This window comes from Pan paniscus, chromosome 18, assembly GCF_029289425.2.
Source record: "Pan paniscus chromosome 18, NHGRI_mPanPan1-v2.0_pri, whole genome shotgun sequence".
In the NCBI taxonomy this organism is placed as follows: Eukaryota; Metazoa; Chordata; class Mammalia; order Primates; family Hominidae; genus Pan; species Pan paniscus.
The window spans coordinates 83682691-83706152 of record NC_073267.2 but is presented as its reverse complement, the minus strand read 5'-3'; the positions used below and the strand labels follow the sequence as shown (position 1 = coordinate 83706152).

General features: G+C 55.5%; 1 protein-coding gene across 5 annotated transcripts in view; it reads left to right on the top strand.

Annotated features, from left to right (window-relative positions):
• Positions 1-23462, top strand: part of FCSK (fucose kinase) — a 26473-nt gene extending 3011 nt beyond the window's left edge. For 2 of the 5 annotated variants that reach the window (XM_003829471.4, XM_055099280.2), the window contains exons 2-24: positions 6352-6455; positions 6806-6957; positions 8284-8334; positions 9282-9407; positions 10032-10104; positions 10524-10621; positions 11035-11115; positions 11998-12117; positions 12301-12472; positions 13462-13574; positions 14116-14217; positions 14327-14497; positions 15690-15754; positions 16129-16499; positions 17316-17526; positions 17715-17881; positions 17977-18198; positions 18537-18680; positions 18835-18954; positions 21460-21647; positions 21739-21838; positions 22368-22591; positions 22767-23462. In XM_003829471.4, the coding sequence (XP_003829519.4) occupies positions 6374-6455; positions 6806-6957; positions 8284-8334; positions 9282-9407; positions 10032-10104; positions 10524-10621; positions 11035-11115; positions 11998-12117; positions 12301-12472; positions 13462-13574; positions 14116-14217; positions 14327-14497; positions 15690-15754; positions 16129-16499; positions 17316-17526; positions 17715-17881; positions 17977-18198; positions 18537-18680; positions 18835-18954; positions 21460-21647; positions 21739-21838; positions 22368-22591; positions 22767-22868 (3255 nt within the window). In that variant the 5' untranslated portion in view covers positions 6352-6373 and the 3' untranslated portion in view covers positions 22869-23462. Of the gene's footprint in view, positions 1-6351; positions 6456-6805; positions 6958-8283; positions 8335-9281; positions 9408-10031; positions 10105-10523; positions 10622-11034; positions 11116-11997; positions 12118-12276; positions 12473-13461; positions 13575-14115; positions 14218-14326; positions 14498-15689; positions 15755-16128; positions 16500-17315; positions 17527-17714; positions 17882-17976; positions 18199-18536; positions 18681-18834; positions 18955-21459; positions 21648-21738; positions 21839-22284; positions 22592-22766 lie in introns of those variants that run through there. The other 3 variants (XM_034940658.3, XM_034940659.3, XM_034940660.3) reach the window with 3 other exon arrangements.

Genomic DNA, 23462 nt, shown 5'->3' with positions numbered 1-23462 from the left:
TTGCGCCACTGCACTCCAGCCTGGGTGACAGAGCGAGACTCCATCTTAAAAAAAAAAAAATAGATTAAGTAACTTGCTCAGGATCCTACAGGAAGCAGGAAGAGGTAGAGATGGGGACAGAGCCTTTTGGGACTGATACGCAACCCAGGACTGTTCCTCTGCCCCTGTCATTAGTAAGGGATACTCTCTCCACTCTGGCCATGACCTGTCACCTGCCCATGTCTCTCTATCACTATGCTGAGATGAAGACTGGGCTCAGAACTTCTGGGCCATTGGACTCTCTGGGGCATTTCTTTTTTTTCTTGAGACAGAGTCGCTCTGTTGCCCAGGCTAGAGTGCAGTGGCGTGATCTTGGCTCACTGCAGCCTCCGTCTCCTGGGTTCAAGTGATTCTCCTGCCTCAGCCTCCTGAGTAGCTGGGACTACAAGTGCGCATCACTACACCTGGCTAATTTTTGTACTTTTAAAAGAGATGGGGTTTTGGCATGTTGGCCAGGCTGGCCTTGAACTCCTGAACTCAAGTGATCTGCCCACTTTGGCCTCCCGAAGTGCTGGGATTCCGGATGTGAGCTACCACATCTGGCCATTTCAAGGGTTCCTTCCTTCCTTCCTTCCTTCCTTCCTTCCTTCCTTCCCTCCTTCCCTCCTTCCCTCCTTCCCTCCTTCCCTCCTTCCCTCCTTCCCTCCTTCCCTCCTTCCCTCCTTCCCTCCTTCCCTCCTTCCCTCCTTCCCTCCTTCCCTCCTTCCCTCCTTCCCTCCTTCCTTCCTTCCTTCCTTCCTTCCTTCCTTCCTCAGACAGGGTCTGGCTTTGTTACCCAGGGTGGAATGTATTGGTGCCAGTTTACTGCAACCTCTGTCCCCAGGGCTGAAACAATGCTTCCGCCTCAGCCTCCTGAGTAGCTGTGACTATAGGCACATTCACTGTGCCTGGCTAATTTTTGTATGTGTGTGGTTTTTTTTTTTTTTTTTTGGTAGAGATGGGGTTTGCCATGTTGCTCAGGCTGGTCTCAAACTCCTGAGTTCAAGCCATCCGCCTGTCTTGGCCTCCCAAAGTGCTGGAATTACAGGTGTGAACCACTGCGCCTGGCCTCTTGCTGTCTTTCAGTGCCTTTGCTTGGGACCAGATATCATTATCACTATCACCTGAATAAGGATCCAAAAGACCCAGGTGTGTTGCAACTTTGACTATAGCGTCTCCTGGCCTCTGTGAAGTGGAGATAATAGGAGATAATAATACTTATCTTGCAGGGTCTAAGGGTGTTGTCAAGATAAAAAAATCACAGCACCTTAACTGTGGTCCAGAGTGCTCAGTCCTAGTGGCTATTATTAATTTTTTTCTTTCTTTCTTTTTTTTTTTTTTGAGACAAAGTCTCACTCTGTCACCCAGGCTGGAGTGCAGTGGAACAATCTCTGCTCACTGCAACCACCGCTTCCCAGGTTCAAGCGATTCTCCTGCCTCAGCCTCCTGAGTAGCTGGGATTACAGGCACCCGCCACCATGCCTGGCTAATTTTTGAATTTTTGGTAGAGATGGGGTTTCACCATGTCGGCCAGGCTGGTCTCAAACTCCTGACCTCAGGTGATCCACCCGCCTCGGCCTCCCAAAGTGCTGAGATTATAGGCGTGAGTCACCATGCCTGGCCTATTAATTTTAATTTTATTTTTTTTGAGACGGAATCTCACTCTGTCGCTCAGGCTGGAGTGCAGTGGCGTGATCTTGGCTCACTGCAACCTCCACCTCCCAGGTTCAGCCTCCCGAGTAACTGGGATTACAGGTGCCTGCCACCATGCCTGGCTAATTTTTGTATTTTTAGTAGAGACAGGGTTTACCATGTTGGCGAGGCTGGTCTCGAACTCCTGACCTCAGGTAATCTTCCTGCCTTGGCCTCCCAAAGTGCTGGGATTACAGGCATAAGCCACCATGCCTGGCGTCCTAGTGGCTATTATTACTAAAATCATCCCTCCCTTGTATTTGTTTAGACTTTGTCATAATTATAATAGATAATACATACTGAGCGCTTTACATATATTTCCTCCTTTTGTACTTCAGCTCTACAAAGTAGGTTTATTGCAGTGGTTAAGCAAGTGGACCCTGTAGTGGGGAGCATGAATTTAAAAATTAATTAATTAAATTTAAAAATAAATTAATAAAAAAAAAGGCTGAGGCAGGAGGATTGCTTGAGTCCAGGAGTTTGAGACCAGCTTGGGCAACGTGGCAAGACCCAATCTCTTAAAAAGAAAACAAACAGTGAAAACCTTAGCTAGGCGTGGTGGCGTGTGCCTATGGTCCCAGCTATACAGGAGGCTGAGGTAGCAGGATTGCTTGGGCCTGGGAGGTCGAGGCTGCAGTGAGTTATGATTGCACCACTACACTCCAGTCTGGGTGACAGATTGAGACCCTGTCTTTAAAAAAAAAAAAAAAAGTAAAAAAGACAATAAAAAAAGAGGCCGGGCATGGTGGCTCATTCCCAGCATTTTGGGAAGCCGAGGCAGGTGGATCACCTGAGGTCAAAAGTTTGAGACCAGCCTGGCCAACATGGTGAAACCCTGTCTTTACTAAAAATACAAAAATTAGTCAGGCGTGGTGGCACATGCCTGTAATCCTAGCTACTCGGGAGGCTGAGGCAGGGAGAATTGCTTGAACCCAGGAGGTGGAGATTACAGTGAGCTGAGATTGTACCACTGCACTCCAGCCTGGGGGATACAGTAAGACTCCATCTCAAAAAGAAAAAGAGGTAATAAAATAGATACTCTGGAAAAAAAGTTTAGTTTCAAACTTCACTCTGCCACTTGCTAGCTTTGGCAAGTTACTTCATCTCTCTGTGCCTCATTTCTCCGTCTTTTTTTTTTTTTGTAGAGTCCAGGTCTCTGTATGTTGCCCAGGCTGGTTTCTAACTCTTGGGCTCAAGCGATCCTCCTGACATGGCCTCCCCAAATGCTGGAATTATAGACATGAGCCACCACACCCAGCAGTTTCTTCATCTTTTTTTTTTTTTCGAGATAGATTTTTGCTCTTCTTGCCCGGGCTGGAGTGCAATGGTATGGTCTCGGCTCACTGCAATCTCTGTCTCCCAGGTTGAAGTGATTCTCCTGTCTTAGCCTCCCAAATAGCTGGAATTACAGGCACCCACTACCACACCTGGCTAATTTTTGTATTTTTAATAGAGATGGGGTTTCACCATGTTGGCCAGGCTGGTCTCAAACTCCTGACCTCAGGCAGTCCTGCCCCTGTCTCCCAAAGTGCTTGGATTACAGGCGTGAGCCACCAACCACGTCTAGCCTCTTTTTTTTTTTTTTTTTTTTTTTTTTTGAGACGGTGGCTCGCTCTGTCACCCAGGCTGGAGTGGAGTGCAGTGGCATGATCTCTGCTCACTGCAAGCTCCGCCTCCCGGGTTCATGCCATTCTCTTGCCTCAGCCTCCCGAGTAGCTGGGACTACAGGCACCCGCCACCACGCCCAGCTAATTTTTTGTATTTTTAGTAGAGACGGGGTTTCACTGCATTAGCCAGGATGGTCTCGATCTCCTGACCTTGTGATCCACCCTCCTCAGCCTCCCAAAGTGCTGGGATTACAGGCGTGAGCCACCGTGCCTGGACTTCTTTTTTTTTGAGACAGAATCTCGCTCTGTCGCCCAGGCTGGAGTGCAGTGGTGTGATCTTGGCTCACTGCAACCTTTGCCTCCTGGGTTCAAGTGATTATTCTGACTCAGCCTCCTGAGTAGCTGGGACTACAGGCACGTGCCACCACACCTGGCTAATTTTTGTATTTTTATTAGAGATGGGGTTTCACCATATTGGCCAGGCTGGTCTCGTACTCCTGACCTCGTGATCTGCCCGCCTTGGCCTCCCAAAGTGCTGGGATTACAGATGTGAGCCACTGCGCCCAGGTGGCAGTGCAGTTCTAAGCTGCCTGCCAGAGGAGTCTGGAATTTCACAGGAATAGGTCTGTTTCAGTGTCCCAGCTGTGCTCAGTCACTGGTTGTGAGAAGGTTCTTCAAAGCGTGGCCTCCATGTAAACAAGGTGGGAGATTCAGATCGTAGCAGCTGGGGGCGTCTGTTAGTTACACTCCCTGCTGCAGCTGACCTGAGGGTTAGACGTTCCTACGGCCGTACAGTAAATTGGTGGCAAAGTTGGAGGGAGGGCTTGGTGGGCATCCTGGGAGAAGCCTTCACCCTCAAGTGCCTGGCTGGGATCTCTAGCTGGAATTTCCCCTCTGGATTTCCCTTCTGGGCTGAGTAGGGAATGGAGCAATTTCTGACAGAGGCTTTTCCTGAAGGCGTGGGTGTTGCTGAGTGGTGGTGTCCTGTCAGCCTCTTCTCTTCTGGTGGCAGCAGAGCCTGGCACTGGAATAGCCTGTGGCTGAGCTTCAGGTTTCCTGTCACTTTGGCTGGGGTGTGGGCTGACCACCAGATGTGTGCTCAGGGCGCAGCTCAGCCAGTGGTGAGCAGCTTACTTGCATGGGCTTTTCCCATGCTGAGTTTTGAGGGGTGGAGGGAGGAAATGGGGGTGCTGCTTTGTGGGACAGCAGTGGGAGCCCTGCCAGAGGTGAATGTGTGGGTGCTCCTGGGGGACTCGGTCTCGGGGAGGCCAGGGGCTCAGGAGTCAGATTGGTTTTCCATCTGGCAGGAGTGCTGGCAGGTTGGGGGAGACAGGGGTGGGGGTGAAGCCAAATCTTTGGTCTTGCTTTCCCCCTACTTGCTGAGAGTGCCCTGGAGGAAGATGGCGGGCGGGTAGGGCTGCAGCCCCCGCTGGGCTGGCTGAGACCCCTGGGAAGGGAGGTCTCCAAGTGCCTGCTCCTGCAGCTCTGAGTGCATATGCGCTCCCCACAGCTGCCCCCTTCTCCGGGGAACCCCCATCAGCTTGAGGAGCCTGGGGGGTGGGGTTAGGCATTTGCTCTCGCCTTCCTTTCCCCCGTGCTTTGGGTGGCCCCAACTCTTACCCCATCCTGCTGCCCTCCCTTCCTCCTTCCTGGGCACACTCCCTGGGGAAATCACACCCATCCACATTTTGGAATGTCAGCAGACACGCTGACCACGTGACCCAGCCATCCGCCTTGGTGTCCACCTAGGGAGATGAAATCTTCTGTTCACACGAACCTATCTCCGGAGGTTCATAGCAGGACTATTCACATCTGCCAAAAACTGGAGATGGCCCAGATGCTCTTCAGTGGGTAAATGGAGAAACAGATGCGGCCCATCCATGCGAGGGATCACTGCTCCTCCGAAAAAAGGCTTGGGCCACAGATATGTACAATGACTTGGATACATCTCAGAGGCATCATGTTGGATGAAAGAAGCTAATCTCAAAAGATTATATTCCATTTTATTTGACTTTTTTTTGTTTTGTTTTGTTTTGAGGGTCTTGCTCTGTCAGCCAGGCTGGAGTGCAGTGGAGTGATCATGGCTCACTGCAGCCTTAACCTCCTGGGCTCAAGCAGTCCTCCCGCCTTGGTCTTCCAAAGTGCTGGGATTATAGACGTGAGCCACTACACCTGTCCTGGCCTTTATTTTATTTTAGTTAATTAATTAGAGATAGGGTCTTATTCTGTGACCCAGGCTGGAGTGCAGTGGTACAGTCATAGCCCACTACAGCCATAATCTCCCAGGCTCAAGCAGTCCTCCCACCTTAGCTTCCTGAGTAGCTGGAACTACAGGCACACGCCACCACGCCTGCCTAATTTTTGTATTTGTAGTAGTTAAGAGGTTTTGCCATGTTGGTCAGGCTGGTCTCGAACTCCTGACCTCAGGTGATCTGTCCACCTCGGCCTCCCAAAGTGCTGGAATTACAGATGTAAGCTACTATACCTGGCCTGTTTGACATTTTTTCTTTTATTTATTTATTTTTTTTGAGACGGAGTCTCCCTCTGTCGCCCAGGTTGGAGTGCAGTGGCGCGATCTTGGCCCACTGCAGCCTCCGCCTCCTGGGTTCAAGCGATTCTCCTGCTTCAGCCTCCCGAGTAGCTGGGATTACAGGCATGCCCCGCCACACCCGGCTAATTTTTGTATTTTTAGTAGAGACGGGGTTTCACCATGTTGGCCAGGCTGGTCTCCAACTCCTGACCTCAGGTGATCCCCCCACCTCAGCCTCCCAAAGTGCTAGGATTGCAGGCGTGAGCCTCTGCACCCAGCTGACATTTTCTAAGTTGATGATACTATAGCTTTAGAGAGCAAATCAGTGGTTGTCAGGGCGTAGGCGGGGAGGAGAGGTTGCATGAGGAAGTTTTTTTGAGTGTAGATGGTGATACCAACACGAATCTATACACATGTTAAAATCATAGAATTGTATATAAAATTAATTAATTTTAGTTATGATGGTTTAAAAAATAGTCACATCTACCCATATTGCTGTCTCAGGAAGCCCCTCCGCTTGGCCAGAATGGAGCAGCCGAAGGGAGTTGATTGGACAGTCATCATCCTGACCTGCCAGTACAAGGACAGTGTCCAGGTCTTTCAGAGAGGTAGGGGACTCCCCTTCCCACCTTGCCCCTAATGGAGAACCTCCCTCCCCTTCCTGGCTATGTCCCTCCAACCCCAGGTGCCAGGCCAACCTGGGTTCAAACCCAGATTGCACTTCTCCCTAGCCATGTGACAGCATACGTGGCATGTCATTCCTTGTGCCTTAGTTTTCTCATCTGTAAGATGGGAGTAATATGACTTCTCTCACTAAGTTGGGTGAAGATCTAGTGGCCTCCTACATGGAAAGCTAAGTCAAGGAAGATCAAACACTGATGATCAGTAGGCTTGCTCACGTGCTTTGGGCCAGGGCAGAGAGCTGGGGGGCAGGTCCCAGTGTCTCTTCTGACCCTAGAACTGGAAGTGCGGCAGAAGCGGGAGCAGATCCCTGCTGGGACGCTGTTACTGGCCGTGGAGGACCCAGAGAAGCGTGTGGGCAGCGGAGGAGCCACCCTCAACGCCCTGCTGGTGGCTGCTGAACACCTGAGTGCCCGGGCAGGCTTCACTGTGAGTGCTCACCAGGGCCACCTCCCTGGTCTGTGTCCCTGCTGGAACCAGGTCATTTCTGAGATCCCCAGCTACTCTGGCTCCATCGCCCTGGCCAACTCAGCATTGGTCTCAGTTTTTGTTTCTGTAAATTGGGCGGACTCATCTCTGCCTTGCCGTTCAAGTGAGGGCAGAAGGCAGGGCCAGCTTTTGCAGTGTTTTTAGAGAGTTGGAGCCAATATCTCAAAGTGAGGCTTTCTGGCTTCTCTTGAAACATTCAAAGGTCTTGCTAGCCTGGGCTGTCATCCCCATATGGCAACGAACTGTTCACTGGAACTGAGCTGCGGCTGCCTGCTTTGGGCAGGCCATGTGAGTCAGCATCCCTGCTGGTCCCGTGTCTCCCATGCAACCAGCCACTTCACCCGGTCACCTTGTCTGCATAGCACCTTTGTGTGCAGAGTGAGGGTGAGCACAGACTTGGACATGCTCTGCAGAGGGAGATGGCACCAGCAGGGGAGGGGACCACTGTAGCTGCCATGGTGCTGACTCCCCTAAGTCACCCAGCCAGCCCCCAACTGTTGTTGCCTGTAACCTCCCCTTCAAAACAGACAGCAGAGGCCGGGCGCGGTGGCTCATGCCTTTAATCCCAGCACTTTGGGAGGCCGAGGTGGGTGGATCACCTGAGGTCAGGAGTTGGAGACCAGCCTGACCAACGTGATGAAACCCCGTCTCTACTAAAAATACAAAAATTAGCTGGGCCTGGTTGCACACACCTGTAATCCCAGCTACTCGGGAGGCTGAGGCAGGAGAGTCGCTTGAACCCGGGAGGTGGAGGTTGCAGTGAGCTGAGATCATGCCGTTGCAGTGAGCTGAGATCATGCCATTGCACTCCATTCTGGGCAACAGAGCGAGACTGCATCTCAAAAAAAAAAAAAAAAAAAAATTAAGAGGTAGCCAGGCGTGGCAGTGCACACCTGTAGTCCCAGCTAGTTAAGAGGCTGAGGTGGGAGGCTCGCTTGAGCCCAAGAGACCGAGGCTGCAGTGAGCTGGGATCATACCACTGCACTCCAGACTGGGTGACAGAGTGAGACCCTGTCTCAAAACAACAACAACAACAGCAACAAACCAGCCAGCAAGAAGGTGGCCCAGGTGGAGGGCCCTGGGATCCCTTATCCAGGAGGGACCAGGGCTGCCCCTTGTCTGCCTGTGGCCATTGGTTTGACCTTGCCTTTTGTCCCTTGGGTACCTGAGTGGATTTGTGTTGGAGTCTCTCTCTGGATTCGAGGGTGCCATCCTCCAGGGCATCTGCCTGAGGCCTCTGTTCACAGGGCTTTCCCACTCCTGCAGGTGGTCACATCCGATGTCCTGCACTCGGCCTGGATCCTCATTCTGCACATGGTAAATGAACTTTGGGGCAGGGGCCAAGCAGAAGGCCAGAATCCCAGTTCGTGGAGTTGAGCAGGACTTCAGGGGTGTTCTGCCACTGTGTGTGTGCAAGATGAAATCTGAAAGATTCTAAATGTCCAAAAATTGGGAATTGGCTAAATATATACCACATATTTTCCCAGCAGAATATTAGATTGAAAGGTCCATCTAGGGCCGGGCGCAGTGGCTCATGCCTGTAAATCTCAGCACTTTGGGAGGCCAAGGCGGGAGGATTGCTTGAGCCCAGGAGATCGAGACCAGCCTGGGCAACATGGTGAAACCTCATCTCTATAAGAAATACAAAAATTAGCCGCCATGGTGGTGCACACCTGTAGTCCCAGCTACTCAGGAGGCTGAGGTGGGAGGATCACTTGAGCCTGGGAGGTTGAGGCTGCAGTGAGTTATGATTACACCACTGCACTCCAGCCTGTGTGACCCTTTCTCAAAAAATAAAATTATAGGCTGGGCGCAGTGGCTCACATCTGTAATCTCAGCGCTTTGGGAGGTTGAGGCGGGCAGATCACAAGGTCAGGAGTTTGAGATCAGCCTGGCCAGCATGGTGAAACTCTGTCTTTACTAAAAATACAAAAAATTAGCCAGGCATGGTGGTGCATGCCTGTAGTCCCAGCTACTTGGGAGGCTGAGGCATGAGAATTGCTTGAACCCAGGAGGCGGAGGTTGCAGTGAGCCAAGATCGCGCTACTGCACTACAGCCTGGGCAACAGAGCAAGACTTAGTCTAAAAAATTGCAGTGCAATGCAATGCAATGCAATGCATAATATAAAAATATATTGTAGGAGAAAATATCAAGAGAACATTTTTTATCAGCCCTCCACTGGATGGCTTTCTGCCTGCACAGCTGATGAGGTGGCCTTGGGCTCTGTGCACTGAGGCTTCCTCACCAGCCCCCCGACTTCCAGGGTCGAGACTTCCCCTTTGATGACTGTGGCAGGGCCTTCACCTGCCTCCCCATGGAGAACCCCGAGGGCCCCGTGGAAGCCTTGGTCTGCAACCTGGACTGCCTGCTGGACATCATGACCTATCGGGTGAGGCTGGGTGGTGGCCCGTGGTGCCTCGTCCCAGATAGAGCCACTTCCCTCCCACTGTTCCCCCAGGTATGATCTATGCTGGCTCAGCTGGGAGAAGGAATGGTTTTGAGGGTGCCTAGTGTTAGTTAAGAGCTTCAAGAAGTTAGTTGTGTCTGGGGGCGGTGGCTCATGCCTGTAATTTCAGCACTTTGAGAAGCCAAAGTGGGAGGATCGCTTGAGGCCAAGAGTTCATGACCAGCCTGGGCAACACAGCAAGACCCCATCTCTACAAAAAGATTTTTAAAAAATTACCTGGGCATGATGGCATGCACTTGTAGTCCCAGCTACTCAAGAGGCTGAGGCAGGAAGATCGCTTGAGCCCAGGAGTTTGAGGCTGCAGTGAGCTACGATCGCACTACTGCACTCCAGCCTGGGTGACAGTGAGACCCTGTCGCAATAACAACAAATAAGTTAGTCTTGGTCACATGGGGAAAGTTGTAAACCCAGGTCAGACAGTGGGTGGGGGCAGACCAGGTCTTGGAGGCCCTCGTTACTTCAACAGCACAGTATCCTTGGGCAAGGAGGGGGCAGGTGAAGGGCTGGGCCAGGCACCAGCTGTGTTCTGTCTCCTTCCCCCCACAGCTAGGCCCGGGCTCCCCGCCAGGCGTGTGGGTCTGCAGCACCGACATGCTGCTGTCTGTTCCTGCAAATCCTGGTGAGCCTGAGACTACCTGGGACCGCCTTCCCTCGTCACAGCCACAGCAAGAAGCCTGCTCTGCCCTTCTTGCCCACCCTGCCTCTGGGCCTGCCCTGCTGCCCTATTAGACGGGAAGCTGGAGGGTGTGGAGAATGAAGCCTGGTGGAGGCAGGGCTTCTCCTGCTGTGCTTCAGTCTGTCTGTCTATAGGATGGACAGAATCAGCCCTGCCCCTTCTGTCCCACAGGGCTCTGCGGAAGAACTTTGGGAGAGGAGGGTTGTCATTCTCCCAGGCGAATGTCCATTTGGCTTGGAAACCGTATTTCCCTTTTAGAGGTGCCCAGGTGCCGCAGCCCTGGGCTCTTGCTTCCTCCTGGTGGGGAAATCCGTGCCTTGGGTGGAGGCCCCTGGGAGCCTCCTGACTGCCCCACCCCACAGGGATCAGCTGGGACAGCTTCCGGGGAGCCAGAGTGATCGCCCTCCCAGGGAGCCCGGCCTACGCTCAGAATCATGGCGTCTACCTAACTGACCCCCAGGTAGTGCCCCTGGGGGCAGTGGAGCCGGCTGGGGCAGCCTTCCTCCTGTCAGTGGGCAGCGTCCTCCCTGTCAGTGGGCAACCTCTCATCCTGGATTTCCTCGCATGTTCCTGAATCCAAGGAGTTTCCTCTGTGGCAGTGGCACCGGTGCTCCCTTACTCTCGCCAAAAATACATTTCACACCGACCGCCTGTCCAGTCTCTGTGCCCGGGCTCAGGGCTGCAAAGACCTTTAAAGCCTGCCCTCTGCCATCATGGAGTAGAAATCTCAGGCCCCCCTGAGAATGCCAGCAACTGCCAGCCTTGCATCCTCAGCTTTCCTTTGGAGAATGCCCTTGCTGCCACCTGTGGCTGTGGCCTCCTTCCAGATCCCTTCCTGCTCCCTCCGCTGATTCTGTTTCTCCCTGCACATAGGGCCTTGTTTTGGACATTTACTACCAGGGCACTGAGGCAGAGATTCAGCGGTGTGTCAGGCCTGATGGGCGGGTGCCACTGGTATGGCTGCTGGGCCCAGGTTGTGGGGCTTTGGGGACCTTATGGGACAGGGAGGGAGGGTCTGACTTCCTTCGATTCCTTCTAGAAGCCTCCAGGACAAGCTAGAGCTAGAATCTGAGGACAGGGTAGCCTTGGAATTCAGGGTCTTGTCCTGAGCCAGAAAGCCTAGAACCAGGCGGGCAGGGTGGCTAACGCCTGTAATCCCAGCACTTTAGGAGGCTGAGGCAGGTGGATCAGTTGAGGTCAGGAGTTCGAGACCAGTCTGGGCTACGTGGTGAAACCCTGTCTCTACTAAATACAACAATTAGCTGAGCATGGTGGTGTGTGCCTGTAATCCCAACTACTTGAGAGGTAGAGGCTCGAGAATCGCTTGAACCCAGGAGGCAGAGGTTGCAGTGAACAGAGATCGTGCCACTGCACTTCAGCCAGGGTGACAGAGCGAGACTCTGAATCAATCCCCTGCCCACTGTAAAACAAAACAAAGCAAACCTCAAAAACTCAAACGAAAAAAGAAAGCCTAGAACCAGAATGTGAGCAAGTTAGGGAGTGCGGTTGGGAGGAGGCCTAGAGCCAGACTCCGGGAATGCTTCCATCATGAGGGGCAAGGATTGGAGAGGCATGGAAATCTGGGAGTGGACCATGGCGAGGGTGGAGAACTGGGTTCGGGAGAAGGCCTGACAGTTGAGGGTGTCCCAGAAGGTGTCTTGGTGGGAGCTACCCCAAGTAAGCCTGGAGTCTGGGTGCTGGAGTGGTCAGAAGGTGACACTCCCTGCCTGGTATGGCACTCAGCTTCATGTGGCCCATCTGCATGTGCCCTCCCTGACTTGTACCAGGGCCTGGTCCAGGGCCCTCTGTCTCTGATCCTTTTGGGGTCCCTTCCAGGTCTCTGGGGTTGTCTTCTTCTCTGTGGAGACTGCCGAGCGCCTCCTAGCCACCCACGTGAGCCCGCCCCTGGATGCCTGCACCTACCTAGGCTTGGACTCCGGAGCCCGGCCTGTCCAGGTGACTGGGGGAGGGCAGCTAGGTGGGGCCTGGCTTGGGGGCGAGGCACTGTGTGACCTCAGGCCAGCCACTTCCCCTCTCTGGGGCAGAGTCTCCGCAGACGGGACTGCCCTGGTTCAGCCTCAGAACTTGGGGGCTGAACCCCTGCCATGCCAATAGCTGTGCTTCTTCCCCTTCCCCCAGCTGTCTCTGTTTTTTGACATTCTCCACTGCATGGCTGAGAACGTGACCAGGGAGGACTTCCTGGTTGGGAGGCCCCCAGAGTTGGGGCAAGGCGATGCAGATGTAGCGGGTTATCTGCAGAGCGCCCGGGCCCAGCTGTGGAGGGAGCTTCGCGATCAGCCCCTTACCATGGGTGGGTACTGCCTCTCAGCTCCCTGGGGTGGGGAGACCATGGGAGTGAGGACCCCAAGAATGGAGCTGCTCACTGCACGCTGGGCCAGGCAGCCCAGCACAGGGACTGGGCAGTTCTCCTGTTCTGTGCCAGAGCCCCCCACTGAGCTACCTCCTTCCCCTTCTTGTCTTCCTTTTGTCTCATTCCTGGGCTCTCCCAGCCTGTCCACTTTTGTTTCTGTTTTGTTTGTTTGTTTGTTTTGTTTTTTGAGACGGACTCTCTCTTTGTCGCCCCGGCTAGAGTGAGGTGGTGCGATCTCAGCTCACTGCAACCTCCGCCTCCTGGGTTCAAGCGATTCTCCTGCCTCAGCCTCCTGAGTACCTGGGATAATAGCCATGCATCATCACACTCGGCTAATTTTTCTATTTTTAGTTGGTCAGGCTGGTCTTGAACTCCTGGCCTCAGGTGACCCGCCTGCCTTGGCCTCCCAAAGTGCTGGGCTTACAGGCATGAGCCACCATGCCCGGCCCTAACCTGTCTGCTTTCTTTTTTTTTTTTTGAGACAGAGTATGGCTCTGTTGCCCAGGCTGGAGTGCAGTGGCGTAATTTCGGCTCACTGCAACCTCTGCATCTCAGGTTCAAGCGATTCTCCTGCCTCAGCTGCCTGAGTAGCTGGGATTACAGGTGCGTGGCACCATGCCTGGCTAATTTTTGTATTTTTAGTAAAGACGGGATTTCACCATGTTGGTCAGGCTGGTCTCGAACTCCTGACCTCGTGATCTGCCTGCCTCGGCCTCCCAAAGTGCTGGGATTACAGGCGTGAGCCACTGCGCCCGGCCAACCTGTCTACTTTCTAGCTGTGTTGTGGGGCTTTGGGCAGGTTCCTGACTCAGCTTCCCCTAACAGGCTCATGGCCACACCTGCCCCCATGTGTCTCTGCTGCTGGGAGGCAGCCTGGCCCCTGAGTCGCAGCAGGCATGGGGTTGGGTTCAGTACTTATGTCTTTACAGCCTATGTCTCCAGCGGCAGCTACAGCTACATGACCTCCTCAGCCAGTGAGTTCCTGCTCAGCCTCACACTCCCCGGGGCTCCTGGGGCCCAGATTGTGCACTCCCAGGTGGAGGTGAGACCTCCCTGCCCCTCCGGTGCCTGCTGGTTGCCTGGGGTCAGGTGGGATGTGGATTCCCGGGAAGAAAATAGCCGGCACTTGAAACAGATGACCCGAGTGCAGGTGTTACCCTGGTTTACACATGAAGTGCTGGAGGCTCAGAGAGGCTAAGTAACTTGCCTAAGGCCACAGAGCCAGTAAGTGGCCAACTCAGGATTCTGCATTGAGCTTGCCTGATTGAGAAGCTAAAGGAGACCTTTATTTGGGGTCTGCCTGGGGTGACAGTGGTGGGCCTGGGTCAGTGCCGTGCTGCTGAGGAAGGGGACAGGTAGGGTTCAGAGGTGGCCCCCAGGGTGGCAAGGTTGGGCGTAGTTGGACAGGTGGGATGGAAATAGGTCTCAGGCTGGGGCCAAGGCAGGTCCAGAGAGGAGTCTAGGGTGCTGCAGGGCAGGGGAGCAGTAGGCCTGGACGCTTTGCCCCTGGATGCTTGGCTTGGGAGGAGAGCTGGGGCAGCCCTGGGCCTCGACCCTCATGCTCCTCCTACCTGGCTGCACAGGAGCAGCAGCTCCTGGCGGCCGGGAGCTCTGTGGTCAGCTGCCTGCTGGAGGGCCCTGTCCGGCTGGGTCCTGGGAGCGTCCTGCAGCACTGCCACCTGCGGGTGAGGCCTGAGCGTGTGGGCAGATTGGGGCGAGGGTGCTGGCATCCCGCATGTGTTGGGGGGTGTTGGGTGCCTGCCCACCCAGGATGCCTGCCCTGTCCCCTGCCAGGGCCCCATTCACATAGGTGCTGGCTGCTTGGTGACTGGTCTGGATGCAGCCCACTCCAAGGCCCTGCATGGCCGGGAGCTGCGTGACCTTGTCCTGCAGGGACACCACACGCGGCTACACGGCTCCCTGGGCCATGCCTTCACCCTCGTTGGCCGTCTGGACAGCTGGGAGGTAGGCAGTCACCCTGCATTCCCTCACCCCCATCTTCAGGCTTTGGGGAGCCCAAGGAGTCCTGGCCCCCACCCCACTGCGGGGTTCTCTGAGCACTGGCCCGTGGGACAGGCTGTGAGGAGGGTCGGATGTACGGAGGAGAGGATGAGGGAGGAGATAGGGTGAAGATAGGCTATGAGACCAGCAGAGTCTCCACAGGCCTTTACCTCCCTCCTTGCATCTGCTCTGCCAGGTGGGATGGGTGGGGATTTTATTTTTTTTCTGGAGATAGAGTCTTGCTCTATCACCAAGGCTGGAGTGCAGTGGCCCAATCTCAGCTCACTGCAATCTCTGCCTCCCAGGTTCAAGCGATTCTCCTGCCTCAGCCTCGCGAATAGCTGGGACTACCAGCGTGCACCACCACGCCCAGCTTAGTAGAGATGGGGTTTCGCCGTGCTAGTCTGGTTGGGTGGGGTTGTTTTTTTTTTTTTTTTTTTTTTTTGAGACTCACTCTGTCTCCCAGGCCGGAGTGCAGTGGCGCAATCTTGGCTCACTGCAAGCTCTGCCTCCCGGGTTCACGCCATTTTCCTGCCTCAGCCTCCTGAGTAGCTGGGAGTACAGGCGCCCACCACCACGCCCGGCAAATTTTTTTGTATTTTTTAGTATAGATGGGGTTTCACCGTGTTAGCCAGGATGGTCTCAATCTCCCGACCTCAACTGATCTGCCCGCCTCGGCCTCCCAAAGTGCTGGGATTATAGGTGTGAGCCACCGCGCACGGCTGGGTGGGGGTTTTTATCCTTATTTGACAGGCTAAAGACTGAGGTTCAGAGAGGGAGGTAACCCGCCTTGGGCTGCAGCCTGCTGTGGTGGGCTGGGCCTGGAACCCAGGGTTCTGCTCCAGATTTCAGGCACTTTGGCAGGAGTGTTGGGGCTGCAGGGCTGAAAACAATTTCAGAAATTGCTCCATGGCTGGGTGTAGTAGCTCACGCCTGTAATCTCAACACTCTGGGAGGCCGAGGTGAGAGGCCAGGAGTTCATACCTGCAGTGAGCTGACCACACCACTGCACTCCAGCCTGGGTGGGTCAAGTATGTTCTTTGTCTGTCTTCCTGCCCTCATATGAGCACTTGAGCAGCTCCTGGCCCCCTGTCCTAGTGTCTCTAACCCTTTCCTGTGGCCCCTGCAGCCCTGACTGCTTCTTCCTCTCCCCCAGAGACAGGGGGCAGGCACATATCTCAACGTGCCCTGGAGTGAATTCTTCAAGAGGACAGGTGTTCGGTAAGGTGGACACTCCTAGGGCCTCTGTGGGCCTGGGCAGCTGGGGTGACTGCTGCTCTTTGAGGTGTGTCCCTCCCCTGCCCCAGAGCAGCACGGGCCGTGCTACCATCCAGGGGCCTGGGTGGTTTTGGGCAGCCGGATTCTCTCCAGTACTTTCCCCCGGGCAGCTCCCAGTCTCTGGCTGTGCTGACTTTGGCTTTCTTGTTCAATGGTCTGGGAAAGGATGCCAGGCAGCCTGGCCCCCGACCTGAATTGCCCACTTATGCTACCTCGGAGTCTGTCCTGTCCCCATGAACTGACAGGCGGCTCAGGGCTTGGGGAAGAGACTGGAGCTTTTGCTTCCCTCCTGGGAATGTGCCTTCTCCCCACATCAGAGCCTGGGACCTGTGGGACCCCGACACGCTGCCCGCAGAGTACTGCCTTCCCAGCGCCCGCCTCTTTCCTGTGCTCCACCCCTCGAGGGAGCTGGGACCCCAGGACCTGCTGTGGATGCTGGACCACCAGGAGGATGGGGGCGAGGCCCTGCGAGCCTGGCGAGCCTCCTGGCGCCTGTCCTGGGAGCAGCTGCAGCCGTGCCTGGATCGGGCTGCCACGCTGGCCTCTCGCCGGGACCTGTTCTTCCGCCAGGCCCTGCATAAGGCGCGGCACGTGCTGGAGGCCCAGCAGGACCTCAGCCTGCGCCCGCTGATCTGGGCTGCTGTCCGCGAGGGCTGCCCCAGGCCCCTGCTGGCCACGCTGGACCAGGGTGAGTGTGCAGGCTGGTAGTGCTGCAGAATCAGGCCAGGGGCACCTGCCCTCCCTGTCCTCTGGGCCATCCCCTGAGGGGACTAGGGGACCATGAGGTGCTCAAGCAGGGAAGGGGCATGCTGGAGTCTACTTTTAGGATTCTGGAAGGCCTCATCCTTGTCGGTGGGGTTTGGTCTGAGGTTGAGGCATGTTCATCCCTGTCGGTGGGGTTTGGTCTGAGGTTGAGGCATGTTCATCCCTGTCAGTGGGGTTTGGTCAGAGGTTGAGGCCTGGCAGCTGAGCTCTAGGTCCTGGGCACATCGGCAAACCCTGCGTGTTCTGTACTGGGTGCCAGGATGTGGGTGCAGAGCATGGCGAGGGGACAGAGCCCCCAGGGGACATGGTCATCTCTGCATGAGGTCCCAGGCACACTTCTGGGGGCTCACAGCCTTAGCCTCCTAGGCTGAACCTCATGGAAGGTCCCAGGGACCGTGGACATGAATGGTATTGAAGCCACTCACCCAGAGCCACACGGCTAGCTGGTGGTGAGGCTGAGACCTGAGCCCAGGTGGTTTGAGCCCAGAGCCTGAGCTCTTCACCACTATGGGTGTCCTGGGTGGGGGTGAAGAGACACCTATGGGCTGGGACTGGCAAGACGAGAGGATCGCTGCCAGGCAGAGAGTAGGAGTGCAGTTACAGTCAAAGATACATTGTGGGCAAAAGCCAGGAGGTGTGAGGGGTCTGGCGCATTTAGGGACTGTTGAGTAGCCTCTCGTGGCAGAGGATTTTGAAGACAGGCCTCCTCCCCTGCCACCCCCAACTCCTTGTCCCTCAGTTGCAGCTGGGGCAGGAGACCCTGGCGTGGCAGCACGGGCACTGGCCTGTGTGGCGGATGTCCTGGGCTGCATGGCAGAGGGCCGTGGGGGCTTGCGGAGCGGGCCAGCTGCCAACCCTGAGTGGATGCGGCCCTTCTCATACCTGGAGTGTGGAGACCTGGCAGCGGGCGTGGAGGCGCTTGCCCAGGAGAGGGACAAGTGGCTAAGCAGGTGTGTACTAATGGAGGTCAGATCCCTTGGATAAGCCCCTTGCTGTCTGGGAAGTGGACCCTGATGGAGGAAGCCCAGAGAGAGGTGGGGCTCCCTTGGGTACCCCGGGACAGTCAGGTCCCCAAAGCCAGGCAATCTGCCCCCAGCTTGGGGCTGCATGCCACCATCCCTCCCCCTTCTCTTGGCAGGCCAGCCTTGCTGGTGCGAGCGGCCCGCCACTATGAGGGGGCTGGTCAGATCCTGATCCGCCAGGCTGTGATGTCAGCGCAGCACTTTGTCTCCACAGAGCAGGTGGAACTGCCGGGACCTGGGCAGTGGGTGGTGGCTGAGTGCCCGGCCCGTGTGGATTTCTCTGGTGAGCCCCTTGTGGCAGGTGGGGTTGAGGGTAGCTGCCCCAGAGCCAGGCTGGCAGCTTCTGTGACCAGCTTGAGTCTTGCCACACTGCCATAGGGGGCTGGAGTGACACGCCACCCCTTGCCTATGAGCTTGGCGGGGCTGTGCTGGGCCTGGCTGTGCGAGTGGACGGCCGCCGGCCCATCGGAGCCAGGGCACGCCGCATCCAGGAGCCTGAGCTGTGGCTGGCGGTGGGGCCTCGGCAGGATGAGATGACTGTGAAGATAGTGTGCCGGTGCCTGGCTGACCTGCGGGACTACTGCCAGCCTCATGCCCCAGGTCAGGCACCCTGGGACCTCTGCAGGTGGGGCTGGCCAGCTGGGGGCTCGGGGCAGAAGCTAGAGACTGCAGGCCAGTGGGGTCTGGCCTGAGGGCCAGCCAGTCTGGCTGAGGAGCCTGAAGGGAAGGAAGGGGCTGGGAGTCAACCTGCAAAGATGACACGTGTCCCTGTCTGGGAGCCCAGAGGCCCTTTTGTGGCTTGGGGATGGGGCCAGTACTGCTGCTGGGCTTTTGTCCCACCGGATGAGTCCCGCACTGGGCTGGGAAGTCCAGGGTGGGTGGGTGCCTGCGTCTGCCCTTCGAGACTGAATTCCTTTCTCATGCCTGTCCTTCTGCAGGGGCCCTGCTGAAGGCGGCCTTCATCTGTGCAGGGATTGTGCATGTCCACTCGGAACTCCAGCTGAGTGAGCAGCTGCTCCGCACCTTCGGGGGCGGCTTTGAGCTGCACACCTGGTCTGAGCTGCCCCACGGCTCTGGCCTGGGTGAGCGGGCCCTGCCTCCTGCTACCCACCGACTGTTACAGCCCTCCAGCCTTGCCTGTGATCCCCCTTCCTGGCCTCTGCCCTTAGAGGGAGTCAGGCAGGCCTGGGCAGGGTGGAGGCGTTTCATGTCTGCTCTCTCCTCTCCGCCCCGCAGGCACCAGCAGCATCCTGGCAGGCACTGCCCTGGCTGCCTTGCAGCGAGCCGCAGGCCGGGTGGTGGGCACCGAAGCCCTGATCCACGCAGTGCTGCACCTGGAGCAGGTGCTCACCACTGGTATGTGACTGCCCTGGAGTTGGAGGAGGTCACTGACACTTTCCCAAGGGCCCGCGGGGGGAGTGGGGCTCCCCTGGATTTGCATGTGATTGGCCAACAGCCACAAGACTGTGCTGCTGTTGAAAATACTTTCCTTCTAGTCACTTTGACCTTCTCTGGTCGTTTTCAACCTGAAATGTTCTACCTCCCAACGAGCTGTTTCACAAGCATCTACTGAGTGCCAGATTCTGTGCTGTGCCCTTTTTTTTTTTTTTGAGATGGAGTCTCGCTCTGTCGCCCAGGCTGGAGTGCAGTGGTGCGATCTCAGCTCACTGCAAGCTCTGCCTCCCGGGTTCACGCCATTCTCCTGCCTCAGCCTCCCGAGTAGCTGGGACTACAGGCGCCCGCCACCACGCCCAGCTAATTTTTTTGTATTTTTAGTAGAGACGGGGTTTCACCGTGTTAGCCAGGATGGTCTCGATCTCCTGACCTCATGATCTGCCTGCCTCGGCCTCCCAAAGTGCTGGGATTACAGGCGTGAGCCACCGCGCCCGGCCTGTGCTGTGCCTCTCATGCTTGTTGGAACCAGGTGCTATGCTTCGTGACTGTGCCTTTCCAGGGCTGTGCTGGGGTAGGGCTGGGCAGAGCTGCTTTGGACCTTCCGCCTGTCCTGGCATCGTGCCCTTACTTGAGATATGATCACCTGTGCCCCCGCCCCCACCCCCTGGCCATATGGTGGGACAGCAAGAGCCCAACAATGACTATGATCTAATGAATGTCACCAGCGCCAGGCTTCTCACTCCTCCTGGCCACCGAGCCCCCTGGAACCCATGGCCAGTGTAGAGCAGCTACAGCTTGTCTGGTTTCAGGTCCACCTCAGGGTGTCAGGCCCCGTCTCCAGCACACCCCTGGAAAGAAACTGCTGCAAAGGCCTACTGAAGCCTGACTGTGGTGTTTTCTGTCACTCTGCAGCTCAAGCCTCACATTTCACTGTAGTGACTCATATCCCATAATCGGTAGTCATTAGCAAAAGGAGCAGATGGGGAAGCATTTTCAGTTTTCTTTTGAGGTGTACCATTCAAGTTCTACATTTGGCCAACGGACAACTATTTGTTGAGAACCCACTTTGTGGGGCCCCAGGGATAAAATGAGCAAAAATGGGGTCCCTGCCCTCAAAAGTCCTGTGGTCTCCTGGAGACAGACATTAATCAATAACTACTCAGGTGCATGTGTATTACAAACTGTGCCAAGTGCTTTGAAGCAGAGGGGCACAGTTAAGTCTTGACATTTCAAGACTTAGCCACTTTGCAACTACCAGGTTTTGGCTGCAAAGTTCCAGATGGCTCCTGTCTTTTGCATTTCATACTTTAAACCCTTGCAGGCCCTTCCCTAACTATCAAGGGCCTGTCCCAGAAGCAACTCAAGTTTTGTTATTTTTAATTTTTTTTTATTTTTGAGATGGAGTCTAGCTCTGTCACCCAGATTGGAGTGTAGTGGTGCGATCTCAGCCCACTGCAACCTCTACCTCCCGGGTTCAAGAGATTCTCCTGCCTCAGCCTCCCAAGTAGCTGGGATTACAGGTGCCTGCCACCATGCCCAGCTAATTTTTTGTATTTTTAGTAGAGATGGGGTTTCACTGTGTTGGCCAGGCTCGTCTTGAACTCCTGACCTCATGATCCGCCCGCCTTGGCCTCCCAAAGTGCTGGGATTACAAGCGTGAGCCACCATGCCCGGACTAGTTTTGTTATTTTTATGCAGCTACAAGGAGGAAAATGATACATAGCTTTCATTACTGAAGATGGAAAGATGTGTAAGTTAGATAAGAGAAAAACAGATCCTGATGACCTTCCTTCCAACATAAACCACCTGTCAGAAGACGGTGCAGGGAGACTCAGGCCAAAGGGAAGGTATCTGTCAGCCTCTCCTCTGACTAAAACTCCCCTAGGAGGGGCAGAGGTCAGTGTAAAATATGTATTTTTTGAGACAGAGTCTCACATTGTCACCCAGGCTGGAGTGCAGTGGTGCGATCTCAGCTCACTGCAACCTTTGCCTCAGCCTCCCTAGAAGCTGGGATTACAGGGCATGCACCACCATGCCTGGCTAATTTTTGTATTTTTGGTAGAGACTGGATTTCACCATGTTGGCCAGGTTGGTCTCAAACTCCTGACCTCAAATGATCTGCCCGCCTTAGCCTCCCAAAGTGCTGTGATTACAGGCGTGTGCCACCGTGCCCGGCCATAGTGTAAAATCTTTATTCTTCAATGTGGTTTATCCCAATTCCAATTATACATTAGGTCTAAAACAAAACTCAGGCCCTGGGAATTCCAAGCTTTGCCCTGGAGTGAAGCCCATTCCCTTGCTGGGATTGTTCTGGGGACAGAAGCTGCATAGCTCACTGTCCTGTGGAGTTGAGGGAAGCTATCTTTCCACACTGGTCCCAGCAAGGGGTGCAGGGCCGGGAGCCTAGGCTGGGAGAGTGAAGCTGGGCCAGATAGACTCCAACAGTGACAGTCCCTGGGCTCACAGGAGGTGGCTGGCAGGACCAAGTAGGTGGCCTAATGCCTGGCATCAAGGTGGGGCGCTCCCGGGCTCAGCTGCCACTGAAGGTGGAGGTAGAAGAGGTCACGGTGCCTGAGGGCTTTGTCCAGAAGCTCAATGACCACCTGCTCTTGGTGTACACTGGCAAGACCCGCCTGGCTCGGAACCTGCTGCAGGTGAGCTCTGGCCCCAGCATGAGGGAGGCAGGCAGGGGGCCTGCCGGCTGGGCCTGGGTCCTCACCGCCCCTTCTCCTGCGCCGTCCGCAGGATGTGCTGAGGAGCTGGTATGCCCGACTTCCTGCTGTGGTGCAGAATGCCCACAGCCTGGTGCGGCAAACTGAGGAGTGTGCTGAAGGCTTCCGCCAAGGTGAGGGGCTTCCTCTGGGGGGGTCAGGGCACTGGGAGCGAGTATTCTGTCACTTGTGGGTTTGAGGCCAGGGTCATCTGCAGGCTTGGCACAAGCTCGAGATATTCGGCCTCTGGGAACAGAAGCCTACTGTCTGTCCTCTCCAGGGTCTCACATTTAGGGGAAAGCTACATCTGAGGACAAAATTTTCATGATGGGAAAGGCCCTCCAGCCCTAACAGGAAGCAGAGAGGGGAAGGGACTCAACCCATGGCTGAGTTCCAAGGAAGTCTGAGCTGGGCAGTGTCCCCAGTGTGTGGCGTCACAGCTCCCTAGGTGCCGACTATGCTGGGTGTGGTGTTGGTTGCTTCCTGCACATTGGTCCTCAGGCAGTCCTGGGAAGTGGGTTACTCCCGGCTCCAGCCGGCACTAGAATCTGGCTTCTTTACCATTACACTGGCTCAGCAGCACGTCTTGGCACTTCATGCAATCTCCAGATGGGTGCTGAGTATCTTGGCCCAGGCACGTCACTCCCCTCTGCCCCACCTCAGGAAGCCTGCCTCTGCTGGGCCAGTGCCTGACCTCATACTGGGAGCAGAAGAAGCTCATGGCTCCAGGCTGTGAGCCCCTGACTGTGCGGCGTATGATGGATGTCCTGGCCCCCCACGTGCATGGCCAGAGCCTGGCTGGGGCAGGCGGTGGAGGCTTTCTCTATCTGTTGACCAAGGAGCCACAGCAAAAGGAGGCCTTGGAGGCGGTGCTGGCCAAGACCGAGGTACTGATGGGGCTGGGGTTGGTAAAGAGACCTCTGGGGGCAAGAGACCTGACTGTGGCCCACCAGTTAACCAGGGGCTATATCTGTAAGTCCCCCTGGTCCTGCAGGCCCAGTCCAGCCTCCAGAAGGCCTGAGATTTGTCCAGAGCCTTCTAAATACTTCCTGTCTTGTCCAGGGCCTTGGGAATTACAGCATCCACCTGGTTGAAGTGGACACTCAGGGCCTGAGCCTGAAGCTGCTGGGGACCGAGGCCTCAACCTGTTGCCCTTTCCCATGAAGCTGGCTTCTCTCTGCAACAGGAGAAAACCTGGAGCTACAGTGTCCCCCACCTTCCTTGCCCCATGGGAACCTCCACCTCCTACTCCCCACCCACCTCTGCGAATCTGCTCCCAAAGGGAGCTGACCAGAGCAAGATCTGGGCAAGCAGAGAGTGCCTGGGACAGGACTGTGACCTGGTGGACAGTGGCCTAGGTGTAGCCTCTGTTCCTCCTGGACATAGGAAGGTCCCAAGCTTAGTATCCCACGTGGCCTTTACAAATCCTATGGCTGGCCTTCTCATTCCACAAGGGCCCTGGAAAGGGTTGACAGCCAGCCTTGGCATATGGCTGGGAGTCCCTTAGCAAGGCCAACCCTGAAGAGGCCCTTCGAGACATTCCCTATGGCTTAGAGTTGTAAACTTACACTCAACCCTCATGTGAGCGTGGGAGTGAGGGTGGCGGTCCCTTGCCAAGTTGGTAGCAGTGACCCAGTGATTCACTGCCATCCCAGGCCTTAACTAGCAAAACTACGGAGCGTGCCAAGTGACCTGGTGCCTGTGGGAAGTGGGTTCTCAGGACTGGCATTCTTGGAATAAATTCACTCTGTCCTTGCA